At 28.7% G+C, this 15,356-nt stretch overlaps 1 protein-coding gene across 5 annotated transcripts in view; it reads left to right on the forward strand.

Moving 5' to 3' along the window:
- Cog1 (conserved oligomeric Golgi complex subunit 1) overlaps nt 1-15,356 on the forward strand; it is a 51,951-nt gene that overhangs the window by 20,012 nt on the left and 16,583 nt on the right. For all 5 annotated transcript variants that reach the window (XM_087169499.1, XM_087169495.1, XM_087169498.1 and 2 more), the window contains exons 15-23: nt 831-936; nt 3,414-3,509; nt 5,902-5,993; nt 9,436-9,585; nt 10,948-11,118; nt 13,564-13,626; nt 13,710-13,830; nt 14,482-14,543; nt 14,622-14,715. In XM_087169499.1, coding sequence (XP_087025625.1) covers nt 831-936; nt 3,414-3,509; nt 5,902-5,993; nt 9,436-9,585; nt 10,948-11,118; nt 13,564-13,626; nt 13,710-13,830; nt 14,482-14,543; nt 14,622-14,715 — 955 coding nt within the window. The remainder of the gene's footprint in view (nt 1-830; nt 937-3,413; nt 3,510-5,901; nt 5,994-9,435; nt 9,586-10,947; nt 11,119-13,563; nt 13,627-13,709; nt 13,831-14,481; nt 14,544-14,621; nt 14,716-15,356) is intronic.

The following is a 15,356-nucleotide window of genomic DNA, read 5'->3' on the forward strand; positions in this document are numbered from 1 at the left end:
AATGCATATTTTTCATATTTTTATTTATTTTTTACATTATTTATCTATTTTTTTCTTATTTTTTGCATAGCCAGGGAAATTATTATTAAAAGCAAATAATAGTAGTTCAATTGAGTAAATCTTTGAACTTACTGGACACTTTTCATTTTTGACATTTCTCTTAAGATTTTTTGAAAAATATTAATTAGACTGTTCCGTAACTTAAGGAATATTAAGATTCAGATATCTTAAGAAATATTAAGTCATGAGTAAAGGACCAGTAACAGATTAAGAACCACACAAAATAATTTGGAACTTTCTATGGCATAAATTGAAATTAGTCTTTGACTTTTATATATATATATTTATATGCATTATGTTTATTTGGTTTCATAAATCTAACTATTTATATTTTCCAGGTGACATTTCTTTTAAAAATTTTAGTTTTACTCTGCGTATTGAACACAGGCAAGGCCAACTAATCTGCTTTGAGCTGAGTTTCTCAGTTTTAAAATTTTTATTATGTGCAATCTATGGGATATTTAAGGATGCTATTTCAGCAATACTTAACTATTTCATTTACTTATAGCATTAAATATGTTCAGCTGTTTCTTTCTTTTCTATTAAGATTTTTGAGCAATTAAAACTGATATGGTTAGCCAAATATAGCTCACACAAGATCATAATAATTGTTGTGTTTCTTCTTAATGTATTGCGTGTAATATATATGTACAGGGAAAGCAGAGAAATTTTTTTTTTCCAGATTTGAGTGCAAACTGTATTGGGTAATATATTTAATTGTTTAGTAGACATTCAATTATGTTCATGGTTCTTAATTTTGTTTCTTACAGAATCAAAGTGAATCTTCAGTCAGATTTGGGGACATTGTTAAATTATGTTAAGTCAGTGAAAAGTCTGTCCTTGATTAGAGAGGCATTGTTTGAAAATTTGTGCGAGGTGAAGATTTTATTTTTACTCATTAAGGACTTGTTTCTTAACTGTTAAGTTACAAGTTCCTTATATTCCTAGATCTCAGTTTCTTTTTTCAATTCCTACTATTAGTTCACACTCTCCCTATATATTGTTCAATTTTTCAATTGTTAATAAAATACTTTTTATTCATGCACTCAAGTTCAAATACACTTTTTTTTAAACTTGTAGTGGATGATACTTGATGTTAATACAGTTTTTTCAAATACTAATTCATTCATTAAATTTAATTAATTTTAGTTTTATAAGAGAAAAATTATAATAATTTAATGAAAAGTAACTAAAATAAAATTTTTCCTTGTTGACCTAAGTAGGAATTGAAATAATTTTTTTTTTTTATATTACTTGTTTTTAAGTATGTGGAATGTTTTATGTACTTGTATAAATATGTACACATGTTTAAAGAAGTTCACTTACTTAACTGAATTAAGTCGAAACCTGTTTTAGCGAATTCCTAGGGACCGAAGCAATAACGAAAATTTGGTATACCGATGCTGAGAATTTCAATGGGAACCAAAATGATTTCTTTACCAAGTAATTTTCTTGTATAAAAAAGTAATAAATATTGCATTTAATTACAGATTTAATCTAATTGTACTCTACGTGTAGAAAAAATCAAATCAATATTTTAAAAGCTCACAAAAACAATTAAATTAAACGGAACAATTAATTTATTATCACTTACCTATCTGAAATTGCGTAATACGTAATTTTTTTCTGTACAAATGATTTAGAACTATCAGAAATTACAAACTCCTCCAAATTATGCGCGTTTTCAAACAGCTGAACTGGAAAATAACTCGATTGGAGAGCCACTATTCACTCTATTTTGACTCACTCACTCTGTTTTGAAGATGAAAAAATATTTAAATTTTGAAATCATTGTGTACTTTTGAACAGTGGAAAAGTGTTTTGATCATGGAAAAGAAATGAAAATCATTGCTAATTTCCACCTTCGTTAAAACAGATTACGAATTTCAAAAGATCGGTATTTTTAATCCATTGTTTCTATGGAGTTTTCATTTGGGAAAATATTCGTTACATTGAAATTTTTGCTATTTTGGATTTCGCTGAAACTGGATTTGACTGTCTTATGATTACTCTCAATTATTAAAAACTGTTTTGTTTCTTCTTTAAATGATCACTTTTTTTTTTAAATTTTGAGTTTGGTTCTCTAAACTCACATCCAGCCATTAACCTTTAAAACAATTTTACCGTGGCCCCAGTTGAGTTCAAAATTGGCTCAATATGGGTCCAATAAGAACATGCACCGAGGGACCAATATTGGAATATATTTTTAATATTGGTCTTAGATTGGCCTATATAGAGCCTACTTTATCCAATATAGAGCCTACATTTTCTAAATAATGGTTACAAAATATTGGGTGAAGCTGACAATTCTATATAAGATCAATATTGGTTGTGAAGTGGTTGTAAGATATCACGTGAATCAAAAAATTCCATATAGGGCAGGGCTCGAAAAGCCGCCCGTCCTCGGCTGTCAAAAATTCCCCGTCGACAACGAATTTCTCGAATCCGACGTCCGCACGGACGGCCATTTTCTTATTAATGCTCGTGATACATTTTAAATTTTTGTTATCTTACAGGAGTCTAGCGCTTCACTTCTTAAATGAAGCTCTAATCTAGAAATACAGCAACATACTGCACATGGTGGAATTGATGTTTTCTCTGTCTGGGAGTACTGTGGGGGTTGAAAGGGGCTTTCAAGCAATAAACTTACAAAAAAAACATTATGTACTGGTCTTAAACAAGAAGCGTTAAACGCAATTATGAACATCCACCTAAATGGAAAACCCCTTTCAGATTTCTGTTCAGAAACCTCTGCAAATCATTGGCTTGATTGTGGAACTGCCAACGTCATATTTGATTCATTTAAAAAACGCACTACCCTCAGAAAATTGACATTCCAGATAACTTGACCTTTGTCATTTAAATTATTATTATTATTAACCTAGTATTTCTATTATCCTAGTATTGTTATTAGTAACCTAGTATTTCTTTTATTACTGTATAATGTAATCCTAGTAACTACTAATTCATTGTGCAATTTATATAAATGTTTGTAATAAATAGGATAAAATTATGTTTTTATTTATTTAGAAGCTACGGGTTAGTTTCAAATGAGGATGGGTACATTGTTGGACATGCCGTCCTCGGGGACGGGTAAAATTTCTGAGTTTTTTCGAGTCCTGATATAGGGCCAATATCAGAAAAATAAAGGCCTTTTACATCCTTACTCAGCCAAGATTCATGAATAATATTAGTCCAATGAGGGGCCAAACTATTTTGCTGCCAGAGAAACTATCAGTCAATGATAGGATGAACATTAAAATAAAAATTTTCAGTCTCGTCTTATTCAACGAATAGCTATTAAAAAAGTTAACATACTTCAATATATGTTAAATTTTTTATCATATTTTTAGATCGAGGAGTGGGACATGATATGCAGTGCTCTACTGAACAAGTCATTCTCAATTTGGGATTTTTTTCTGAAAGACTGTTTCTTGAAAAGTATTGAGGTAATGCAACCATTGTTGCAAACTACTTACATTTTTTATTAATAAAAATAGAAATATTGTTTGAAAGAAATATACAGACAGGGTTGCCACTCCACAAGGAGAATTGGGAAAACCTGGAAAATATAGGGAAATCACCTAAAAGAACAGGAAATTTTGATTTTTTCTATATGAACTGGGTAAATGCAGGGAATTTTGTTTCTTATTTTCGTCTTTTAAAAAGGGTAGCCACTCAATGCGTAATCTATGGGATCTCTATTATAGGATGATATTTCAGCTATACTAAACTATTTCATTCACTATAGCATTATTTAAGTATGTTCAGCTGTTTGTCCAGCAATTAAAATAAATAAATATAGTTAGCCCAGTATAGCTCACACAAGTGCTCAGGAATTGTTGTGTTTCCTCTAAATATATTGTGCATAATATGTACGAGGACAACATGGGGATTTTTCCCCCCTGATTTGAGTGACAACCCTGTCAGATGAATTATGAGGTGAAGATTTTATGCAGGAGTGTCTGATCGCACGAACAAGGCACACAAAAAAATTCAGATAACCATGGGGAAATTTTTGGTCTAATTAAAAAAAGATGCTACAAAATTTTTTATTGTAAAAAAAAAAAAATTTGCTCTTAAAATTTTTCTCAGTTAATAAGAATGAAATGGGAAATTTTCTCTGCCGAAAAAATCTTACGAGAAAGAAAGGCAAAGATTGCTTTGACAGAGTAGACAAAAGTGAAATAATATGATTGCATTAAAAGAGAAATACTAGTTTCTATTATGTTAAAAGAAAAGGTGCATTTTTCATTATGTTAAATATCATACAAATAAATTTATATGCCAATGCATTTGCTTAAAAGTTTGAATTTCTGAAGTTTATAAGTGGTATCTTAAATTTATTCTTATAAATTATCACTATTTCAGTATATTTTGATATAATATTTCAGTATTCAGTATATAATTATCTAAAATCAAATGAATTTTTTTTCTTTTTTAGAGAAAAAATTATTATCGAAAGATTTTATAACTGTACAAACTTTCTAAAATAGTTATTGTAACTCAAAAAAAAAAAATAATAATTAAATAAATAAATAAAAAAATGTAATTTTCGGCATCCTTGGTTTTATGTATACAAAGACAGGCTAATCCGATTGATTCACGATTTTATTTTCCTATAATTTAAAAAACTGCAAGACAATATACTACAAAACATGTTTATTAAGGGATTAATTAGCTCTTTCAATTTTTGCAGTCCTTATTTCGTCTTTTTTCCCTCTCATTGTTTAATAGTTCTTTTGGGTTTTTTTTAACAGTTATTATTTTTTGCTAGTTATTAATTGCTAATGTTTTTTTTTATTTATTTTTTTTACACATTTTATTTTTTGTGATTCCTTTTTAACTTGTATTTTGTAAATTATTGATTGTTAGCTTGTTTTTTCATTGTTTTTTTTGTTAGTTATCCTTTGTTGATTTATTTTTATAACTATTAATTGCATAGCTTATTTTAATTGTTAGCTATTTCCTTTTGTATGTTAATATTTAGTTTGATTTCTTTTGTTAATTAAAAATTTTATTAGTCATTAAATTTCCTGCTTATTTTAACATTTTAAGATTATCAGAGACAAGTCTGTCACTGATAAAACCCTTTAAGCGTAAAAAAATTATAAAAAGTATATATATATAATATTATATATGTACTTTTCTTTAATTTAAACTTTACTCATAATTAAAAAAGAGCATTATAATTTTTACTATGTCATTTTTAAAATTTGGCAGTACTTTTTAAGAATTTGGCGGCACAAAAAAGTGCAGTGGCTCAGTGATAGAGAATCACTGATTTAGGGTTTAACCAATTCTTGAACCTGAGTTTAAGGATCCCTTTAAAAATGGGTTGTTTTTAATTTTAAAAGTTAAATAATCTGAATTAAACTAGTCATACTTTTAAAAAAATTCGAAATTTTAGTAAAACCTCTTTAAGTTTTGAAATTATTTTTCCTTACTGCAATGAAACAATTTTGTATGGTATATACTAATAGTATTTTTTCGAAAATAGTGCCAATGGCCCCCTCCCTGGGCGTAGCATTAAATGCCAATACAAAATTTAACTTAATACATTTAATTATTTGTGATTTTTGTTTAATTTTTTGAGTCCTAGTGAATTATAGGTATAATCCCAGTGAATTATAGGTAAATAAACAACTTTTAAGCTTATTTCTTTCTTTGCCATCAAATTTCAAAATTCTCAAAAGTGTGCCACAGCAAAAAAAAAAAAAAAAAAGTTGAGAATCACTGGATTAATAGATTGTTTTATGGTAGCCCTATTTCTAAATTAAAAAGTCGGAATATTATAATGAAAGATTATTGAAGTCTTATTTATGTTCTTATCATTTGAAGGATATCATTAGTGAAAGTGTTCTGAATGCGGGTGAGAACTCTCAAAGGAATATCGAGAAAACCTTAACTGAAATTGGCTGTGAAACTACCAGGTAATAACATCCTTTTCAACATATTGTTTTCTTTTTTGCTTTTACAAGAAAATCAAAATTTTAATTTGTTGTAAGGAATTTCTCAGAAAGTTAAAACCTATTGTTTTTTATCTACATATCATAGGTGCCAACTCTCCTACTTTTTTTGTTGAAGGAGGCTCTGTCAATACAGGGTTGCCACTCCACAGGGAGAATAGAGAAAACGTGGAAAATACAGAGAATTTAAAAATTACATAGGAAAATGCAGGGAATTTTTAGTTTTTCTTTATAAACTAAGAAAATACAGGGTTTTTTATTTTATTTTCATCTTTTAAAAAATGGTGAACACTTTGAGCACAATCTATGGGATATTTCAGTTATATTAAACTATTCCATTTACTATAGCATTATTTAAGTTTGTTCAGAGCTGCTCCTTTTTTTTCTCTAAGTTTTTCCACGATTAAAATGAGCATAGTTAGCCCATTATTATAGCTCATACAAGAGCAAAGTAATTCTTACCTCTTAATATATTGTGTATAATGCATATAGGGTAAATACAAATTTGAGTGACAACACCGTATGATTTTATATCATAGATGCCAACTCTCCCTTGTTTTTTTTTTTTTTTTTTTGGAAGAAGGATCCTTAAATACCATTCCTTGAAACTCTCTTAAATTATGCTACAGTGTGCAAAATAAAAAAATGGAGGGAAAAGAAACACCCTAATAACTTATTTCTAGCGATCAGATTTTTGTTACAGAATTAAAATTTTATTGTTTTAAAAATCTGATCTTAAATAGGCTAATTTATAAGTGCTGATGATATTTTAAATTATGAAATGCTGCTTTCTTTGATCCACGTTTGTACCCAAAATATTTGGGAAGAATAGTTCAATTCACAGATCTGAAAACACTATTACATTAAATTTGTTATTTATTCATTATCAAATAAAAACCTTTTTTCCATACTAATTAACAAAAAAGACTATTTTAATGTGAATTTTTTTGTTTTAATATTCTTACTTTAATGTAGAGTTTAATATAGATCAGATATTTGTTAGAGAATTTCCGATAAACCACATTAGATTGTGTTAATCAGTCAAAAAAATAAGTTCAGTCTTAAAATTTCTTTAGAGTGGCACCCATGCTGGTTCAAAATATCTAAGTTAAGGAATCAAATAAGTGTAATTTGTTTCTCAAGATAATGTTGACTGTTCTATTAATTCCACAAAGTAATGCCACAAGTGAACCAACATTGTGTGACAAAATTTACAAGATTCAGTTCATCAAGGAAAATTGAAACTTTAAATGCTTTGTTAGTTGAAAAAATTCAATTTGTTAAACAGTAATGATTAATACTACCAAAAGTTGTTTTCAAAAAATTAAATGCTAAATAAGCTACTGTAGTTTTTTTTTTTTAAAAAAACAGCTACATGCCCTAAAACATAAGTGCAAAAGGTATAGTTTTTAATTGGAGTAATTGTTTTTCTTTTGTATTTAAATGTATGTGTTTGTGTATAATTTTAGTTGCAATAGTAAAATTTTATTTCTTTTTTCTAAATTCATTTATCTATAAAATCAATTTGTGGAATGAAATTTTGGTGTTTTAATGCAGTAGAAAACCAATTAACTGGGATGCTCGGAACCATCGCTATCCCAGATGTCTGAATTTCCTGGTTTTCTGGATCGCCAAAAAGGGCCGTTAATCGATGTTTTATCAAACCCAAACTACAAGGAAAAAGTGAAACACGTTTCAAAATAAGAAAATTAAAAGATCTCCTAAATCAAAAAAATAAATAAATAAATAAAAATTTAGCAAAATAACATTTAATAGGATAAAAACATTTTCAAGTTTAGACAAGAAAAACAAGTTTAAAAAATACAAAATTCGCATATTTATTTTTTGATAATAATTAAAGTCCCCAAATTAACTAATATAAAACAAAATCAATAATTGAAAAACGCAATATATTTCATACCTAATTATACGGGGGATGAAATGAAAACTTATTAATCTAAATAAAAGCAACACTTGAAAATTATTGAACCGAAACAATATTTAAAAAAGGCACTAGCATAAATATTAAAAACTGGAACAAGGCAGGATATTATAATATCGGGGGGGGGGGACCAACTTAATGATAAAATTTATGAATTAAAATAATAAATCAGAGTATGAAATTTATCTTAAAAAGAAAAAAAAAACTCAAATGCAGTAGAATCAGAAGAACAGAATCAAAATTAAAAAAAGAAAACTATTATCTGCTTCATAAAATAATCATCTGCTTTTAGTAACAAATAATTATATGCTCAAATTAATAAACAATCTTCTCCTTTTATTTTATTTTTTATAAAAGGACTATTTTTAACGGAAGCAGATTTGATTCCACATTAAGAAAAACGTGCTGATGATACAGCATTTCTAAAAAATCAGAGTTTATTCTCAAAAAAAAATATTGTTTTGTTAATCGATGTCAAATAGATGAATATAACTGGTGATTAAAAAACGTTTCGTTCAAATAAATGATGCATTATCGGAAATAATAAAACAATTCATCATAATAAATCAAGGATAACAAAAACTGAGTAACTAAAGTGGATTTAAAGTACATCTCAAATGTCAATACTCTTCCCCAGAAGTTTCAAGTTACTTAACTTGGACATTCATTGATATACTTGTGCAGTGCATTTTCCCCACCCCCTCATAAATCAAAGAGAAAACGAAATCAGCATGCCACTCCTTTAAGTTTGATTGATGGCAGCTTATCAGAAAAGCAACTGACATGCAGGAGAAAATAAAACATTTGTCCCTTCCTTGCCCCCTCTCGATCTAATGATCTTCAAGGTCAGGGGAAGAATTTAAATTTCTCTGGGCAAACACGAAGAATTCCCCCCTTTCTCTCTACTCAACTTCAAGGATGAGTCAAATTTCTGCTTTTTTTTTATAATCGTTATACTTCAAAATAGTGGCAACACCAAGCAAAATTCTTCCCGGTTTTAATGGTTTTCTACTGTATTTAAATTTGTGTGAGACAGAGAACAAATTTTTAAGACTAAAAATGTTTCTTCTCTAAGCATATTTAGAGAAATTAGTTGAGTACCTAAAAATAACATTTTAATATAGAAAAATAGATTTCGGTTGACTTTTTAAGTTTTCCTGGTAATAATCTTTTCAAATTAATGGTGTTTGCATGATAATCGATCACTATTTGTAGAGGGAAAAAATGCACACTTTTCACATGGAAATATATTTATTTTGAAAAATATATAATGCAGTGCTTTTACTGTTAATTTTTTTTTTTTTTAATACAATTTATCTAAAGTAAGATGCCTTAAGGGCCCCCCCCCCAGGCATTGCTAGGGGACCCTTGTTCAATGCATTGTATATTTTGATTTTGAATATTCTTCGATACTGGTTGTATGACACTTTATTTTATAAGTGATAAAGTCATTATTTATTTCAGTTCCAAATCAAACATTTCCCTCTATGTGTGGTCGGAGTCACCCCAAGACATCATTGCAAACATAGCATGGCATTCCAGACACCACAGAAATTACTGGGACAGTGGTCAACTCAGCATGAAATCTATGGGTTTCACACCAAAAGTTCAAAGGTAGGAATTTTTTTCTTTCTTTGAATGAACTCACACAATAAAACAGGTCTTGTTTTCAAGCAATTGTTACTTTCCATAATTTTTTTTTTTTTTTTTTTTTTTGTAATATCTGGGTTGCTAGGAAAAACCTGAAATATAAAGGGAATTTAAAAATCACCTAAAATAACATCATACCTGCCAAGTCTCCTGGCAGGTATGACCTGGATTTTACGATTATCTCCTGTTTACCCGTATTTTCTGAAATTTCTCTGTATTTATTGAAGAAATGTTTTTTAAAAATAATAATCTGGTGATAAAATAGCCACTGATAACAAAAATACTTCTCTTATTCCTCAACAGGTTGTACTATTGCCAGTACTGCAGTATGTTGAGTGTTAATTGTTTATGTCGAGCCGTGATGGCTCAGGGGTGAAAGCATTCGTCTTCCAGTGAGGTGAACCTAGGTTCGAATCCCAGCAATGACTGGTCGATACAAATTCCGCATCCGGCTAGCATCTACCACAGGGCTGACATAAAATATCCTCAGTGGTAGACGAATCATGGGTTAGAGTCCTCTTGCCGTCAGGCTAACCTTTTGAGGTTTTCATAGCTTTCCGCTTCATGCAACGCAAATGCGAGTTAGTTCCATAAAAAAAGTCCTCCTTGAAGCAAATTTCTCTTAATCTAGGAGTTCCCTTGTCTTCTCAATTGGGTTCAAAATTACAAGGTTACGGAGTGAACATCATTAGTCGTAAACCAGAAATTGGGTCAGTTAGTAAAATCGCCATTATTTTATCTCTCCAATATTGGCAGGTATGTAACAGGGAATTTTTTTTCTTAACAAACTAGTAGAAAACAGGGAAATTTCCTCCTTATTTTCGTCTTTTAAGAAATGATGACCACTCCAAGCACAATCTGTGGGATATTTAAGGATGACATTTCATCGATACTAAACTATTTCATTTCTTCAACTATGCATTATACGTTTTAAGTATGTTTTGCCGTTCCCTAAAGTTTTTCCAGCAATTTTAAAACTAGCATAGTTAGCCTAATATAGCTAACTGAAAAGCACAATAATTATGTGTTTTCTCTTAATATATTGTGTATAATTGTGTTATGAAAGCACTGGGAATTTTTTTTCCTTCCAAATTTAAGTGACGTCCCTGATATTCTATAGCTAACTGAACATTACATATCCTAGTCTAAATAATATTTACAAGTTAAGAGTATAGTGTTAAATTTAAGCTTCTAAGACTTCTTACTATATGATAATTATTGTGTGATTTTTCTTTTCTTCATACCCTTAAAATAAGGTTATTTATTTCATGTCTCATGTAATTAACTGAAAATCCTTTTCAATTTGTTTAAATTATTATTATTTAGCATTTGTAAGGATTTGGACAATCAAATCAAGATGTCAATAGAGGATATCTCTTGTTTCTCATCTTTAAAAGTGGATTCTTCCAATCAAGAAAAGTTTATGACAGAAATTCATGAAGAAAGCAATGTCATCAACAGATGCATTGCTCAAACAGTAGAAAATGGATTTCATAAGTATGTATCTTTCCACACATTTTTCTATTGCAGTTTTTTTTTTTTTTTTTATAAAAAATACTACAACCAATGTTACTCAACCAATGTAAAGATTTTAATTTTTACATATTATTATACCTTATATGATCTGGGTCATTCTCACTGAAAAGGTATAAATAGACTAAAAAATTTTCTAAAATTAAAGTAATTAAAAAAGTGATAAAAATTACATAAATGCCTTTATTTATTTTTGTTATATGTCCTTATAATAATGGTCAAGTTTTCTATTTTATTTTTTACAAAATTTAAAATATTTTAAATTCTGCCTTGTCTACGGAGGAGATGTAATAGTCAATGGAGGAGACATTTTATGTTATAAAATATAAAATGTCAGTGAAGACTAATTCATTAATTATTGGGTACAACTGATATGAGTTTAACATTAATAAGTAAATAATAAAATATTTCATTATTAGAGATAGAGCTACTTCCGATTAATCATGCTGCTATGAAAGGAAACATCCATTTTTAACCTAAGTGTACAATTTTTTAAGTAACTCTTACTGAATATTAATAAATTAAAATTTAAGGACTATTGAAATAAAAATTCAGACTCCACATGAAAGTTGAGTGTTAAAGGTACTCTTTTATGAACATTTTATGCAAGTTAAACATACTGTCATCCAAATGATGTTTTTGTTTTTTCTCTTTTCTTGTTATTGTTTCTTTTTTCCCTGGGCACAAACGGCTTGCTCTATCAATTTCTAGAAATTTAAGTACATTTAATCACGATTTTTCTGTTAAATCTTTTTCTGATACAGATTTTAAAGTTTCTTGCTCTTTTTTTTTTTTTTCAAACAATATATGGTTTTCTTTTAATTTCTGTCTAGCTTGTCTCATACTAAGTTTTTTCTGTTCCCTTCTCCTTTGCATTTGAACATTTGATGACTTTCTTTTTTTACATGTTGGTTTTGCCATTTTTTTCCTAAAATTTGAAGAGAAAAAAAATGTTAAACATCACAGAAATTACTTAGAAAAATTGTCAATATTTACTTCTCCGATAAGAAAAAGTTAAACTTAATTGATTTTCTTTAAAAATACAAGCAAATTAACACATTTGTTCCATTTTAAAAAATATCAATTAAAAGAAAATAGTTTTTTAATTATTAAAATTGTATTATGGTTATCGAACACATTGTCTCTTCCATTGACTGTGTCTTCTCCTCCGTGGAGTTGTCATGTCCACGGAGGAGACAAAAACTAGTTCTTGAATTTTACTGATTTTTAATTTTAAAGTTACAAAAATGGGGCAGTTCTTTTTATTAAATATACTATTTTTGCAATCAAAAATTCATCTATCAAAAATAAAATAATTTTCTTCTTTATGATGTCCACGGAGTATACGGTGAGAACTTTACCAAACCCCAGTTGAACACAACAATCCAAAACTGACACCAAAGAGAACAAAAACAACTGATAGTTAACAATAGAAAATGGAATGGTTACCTTTCCCAGCAACTGTCTTATAAGGATTTCGCATATGCTGCTCTTGATTGCATATTTACCGAACTATATTAATTGTCCATGGAGGGAGATTTCATTTTTGATGGACAAAGTTTACTAGTAATTTATTTTATAAAAATAATTTTTTTTCAAAAAAATATTAAATAAAAAGTTACTATAAACATTTAACTAGGTAAAACTAGAAAAATCATTAAAATAACATTTAAATTGTTTAACAGACATTAAAAATTATTTTGTGTCCTAGACGTAGGGACATCCACGGAAGGGATTTTGAAGTTATGTTTATTAAAAAATAAGAATGAAATATTAAATACATTTAGCAGAAATGCATATGATTTGTTAGTTAGAACTTCAAGAAAAATGATGAAGAAAAATATTAAGAAATCTGCTGTATTTCCTAATATTTATTACTAAGGGACTTAAAAAATCACCTTTTTGTGAGAATGACCCATCTGTTGTTTTTAGAGGAAACATTGCACTTTAAAACTTTAAAAAAAAATCTTTATTGTTAAACTGAAAGAAATGGGTCCACAAATTCGTTATACTGATATTTTGAATTTCAACATTAACCAAAATTATTTTGTGGCAATGGAGTTTTTCGCATAAAAAATAATAAATTCTTTTGGAAAGCCGCATGTATTTTTACTTCTTTAGACATGAATGGGTTGGGATTTCAGGACGGTCCCTTCCAAGTAATTCATCAGGAGATAGCCCCTCCCCCACACATGAGATGCTTCCTCGGTCATTGCTTGCAGAGAATTCGCGGTCATTGCTTGAGAGGAAAATTCCATTGAGCAATTCGGTTAATGTCTTGTGTAGGTGGACGATATATAGATAGAGGTTTTCTTCATTTAGAGGATTTATCTCAATACTGTTTCTTTTTTACTTTCCCTTGATGATGAATAAAAAATTTTTGGTGATATCAGATTGAATTTTTTCCAGTTTAATATGTTTTATTGAAGCCCATCTTGCATGCTTGGAATCTGAAACAACTGAGAGCAACAGGTACGAGGACTTATTAATGAGTTTGTTTTTTTTTTATCTCTTTGTCATGTATGAGATTGTTAATATTTGCGTTGTTGTTTCAGAATTGTATTCTTGGGCCACATGTGCAATGGTTTGGCTAACCTATGTCCCCATATCAATCTTGCCTTGTTACGCAATGAAAATATGGAGAAAAGACCCTCCTATACACAAGCTGCAATAAAGGTTCATAATTTAATTGTCTTTTATTTTTAGAAAAAAAAATTATCGCCCAAGAATTTCCTTGATGTAAACTCTGTGTCATTTATACTATAAGGTAATTCAGAATGAATATAGTGATTACGAACGATTATAATTATTTAATGAAAAAGAATTTATCGGTATAATTTACGCATAATGTAGAAGGAACTTCTAAATTTTTTATACACGTGGCACAGATTTTCTTTGTGACGTCCCTTGGTCACAATGACAACATCTAGGTAGTAGTCCATTTCATTCTGAAGCATTTGGGCAGTCAGCGGCGCAAGCACATTACAAATGTCATCTGTTCTTCAGAAACAGTTTCATACAACACATAGTATATTTTGAACAAAGGTGTATTGATTAAAAAAAGAAATTTTTCCTTTTATTCGCCTTCGTTAAATAGGATAATCTTCGTAATATCGATATTTTAAATTCATTGTTTCTATAGAAATTCATTTGATAGTTCTGAAAACATTTGTATGGGCTTAATTTTTTCTATTTCGGATTTCGCTGAAATGGGATTTGACTGTATATTGCTTTTTGTACAGTGTCTGATATATGTATAAATTGATTAAATATATAATTTTATTATTTTTGGACAATTTTCATTGAGTTTATCCTATTATTTTAAAGGAAAGTGAAAATTGGAAGATTTTGAAGAGTAAATTATTAGAAACAAGTGCATCAGCTTTTAGGTGTGGAAGTAAATTTTAAATACATTTCTTTATTTTGAGTATTAAAATTCATTATTAATTAAGTTATTTATTTTCTAGATTGTGGAGTGTTAGCCAAATAAATCATTTGAAAGCCACAGCGGAATCTGAGCTTATGACTTATTCTATGGAAGGACTTTTAAAAATTCTTCTGGTATGTTATTAAAAAAATTAATATTTAAAAAATGATTTGGATGAGTCTAAGCATGGTGTTTTCTACGCTAGATAGCTGTGCAAGCTTTTGACTGCCTATACTTCCAAGTTACTGTTTTTGGTGTGTTCAATTTGGTTTACAATGTGAGAGTCTCTGGAATAGTATTTTGTGTATTTGTTACCTGATTTGTGTTTGAAAGAATATTCGTTATAAGACTTGTCATTTGAAGACCTGTCATATCAAAACATAAGAATTGTCATTTGAAAAAAGAATCATTATAAAACCCTTCGTACCTTGTTAACAATTTACCAACTTTAAAAATTAAACCTAAATGATAATTTGTAAAATGAACTTAATCTCGCCGCTCGAACAATATGCTAATTCTTTCAAACGATGGTACATGGCTTGAACCAAGAGCAAACTGAAATAAACAAATAAAAAAAGGCCAAATCAGAACTGCCAAAAAAGCGAGTTCTTTCAAAATCTAGCAAACATGTCACCTTTTTTAACATTATAACTAAGTAACTAAAGCAAATTTTCACTTCAAATTTACCAGAATTACTTAATATCATTAATAGCTTATAAAATATAACATATTTGAACTCAGAAATCATATAATTTATATCATATATTAATCAAAA

This window comes from Parasteatoda tepidariorum, chromosome 8 (assembly GCF_982258835.1).
Source record: "Parasteatoda tepidariorum strain Cologne lab strain chromosome 8, Ptep-v5.0, whole genome shotgun sequence".
In the NCBI taxonomy this organism is placed as follows: Eukaryota; Metazoa; Arthropoda; class Arachnida; order Araneae; family Theridiidae; genus Parasteatoda; species Parasteatoda tepidariorum.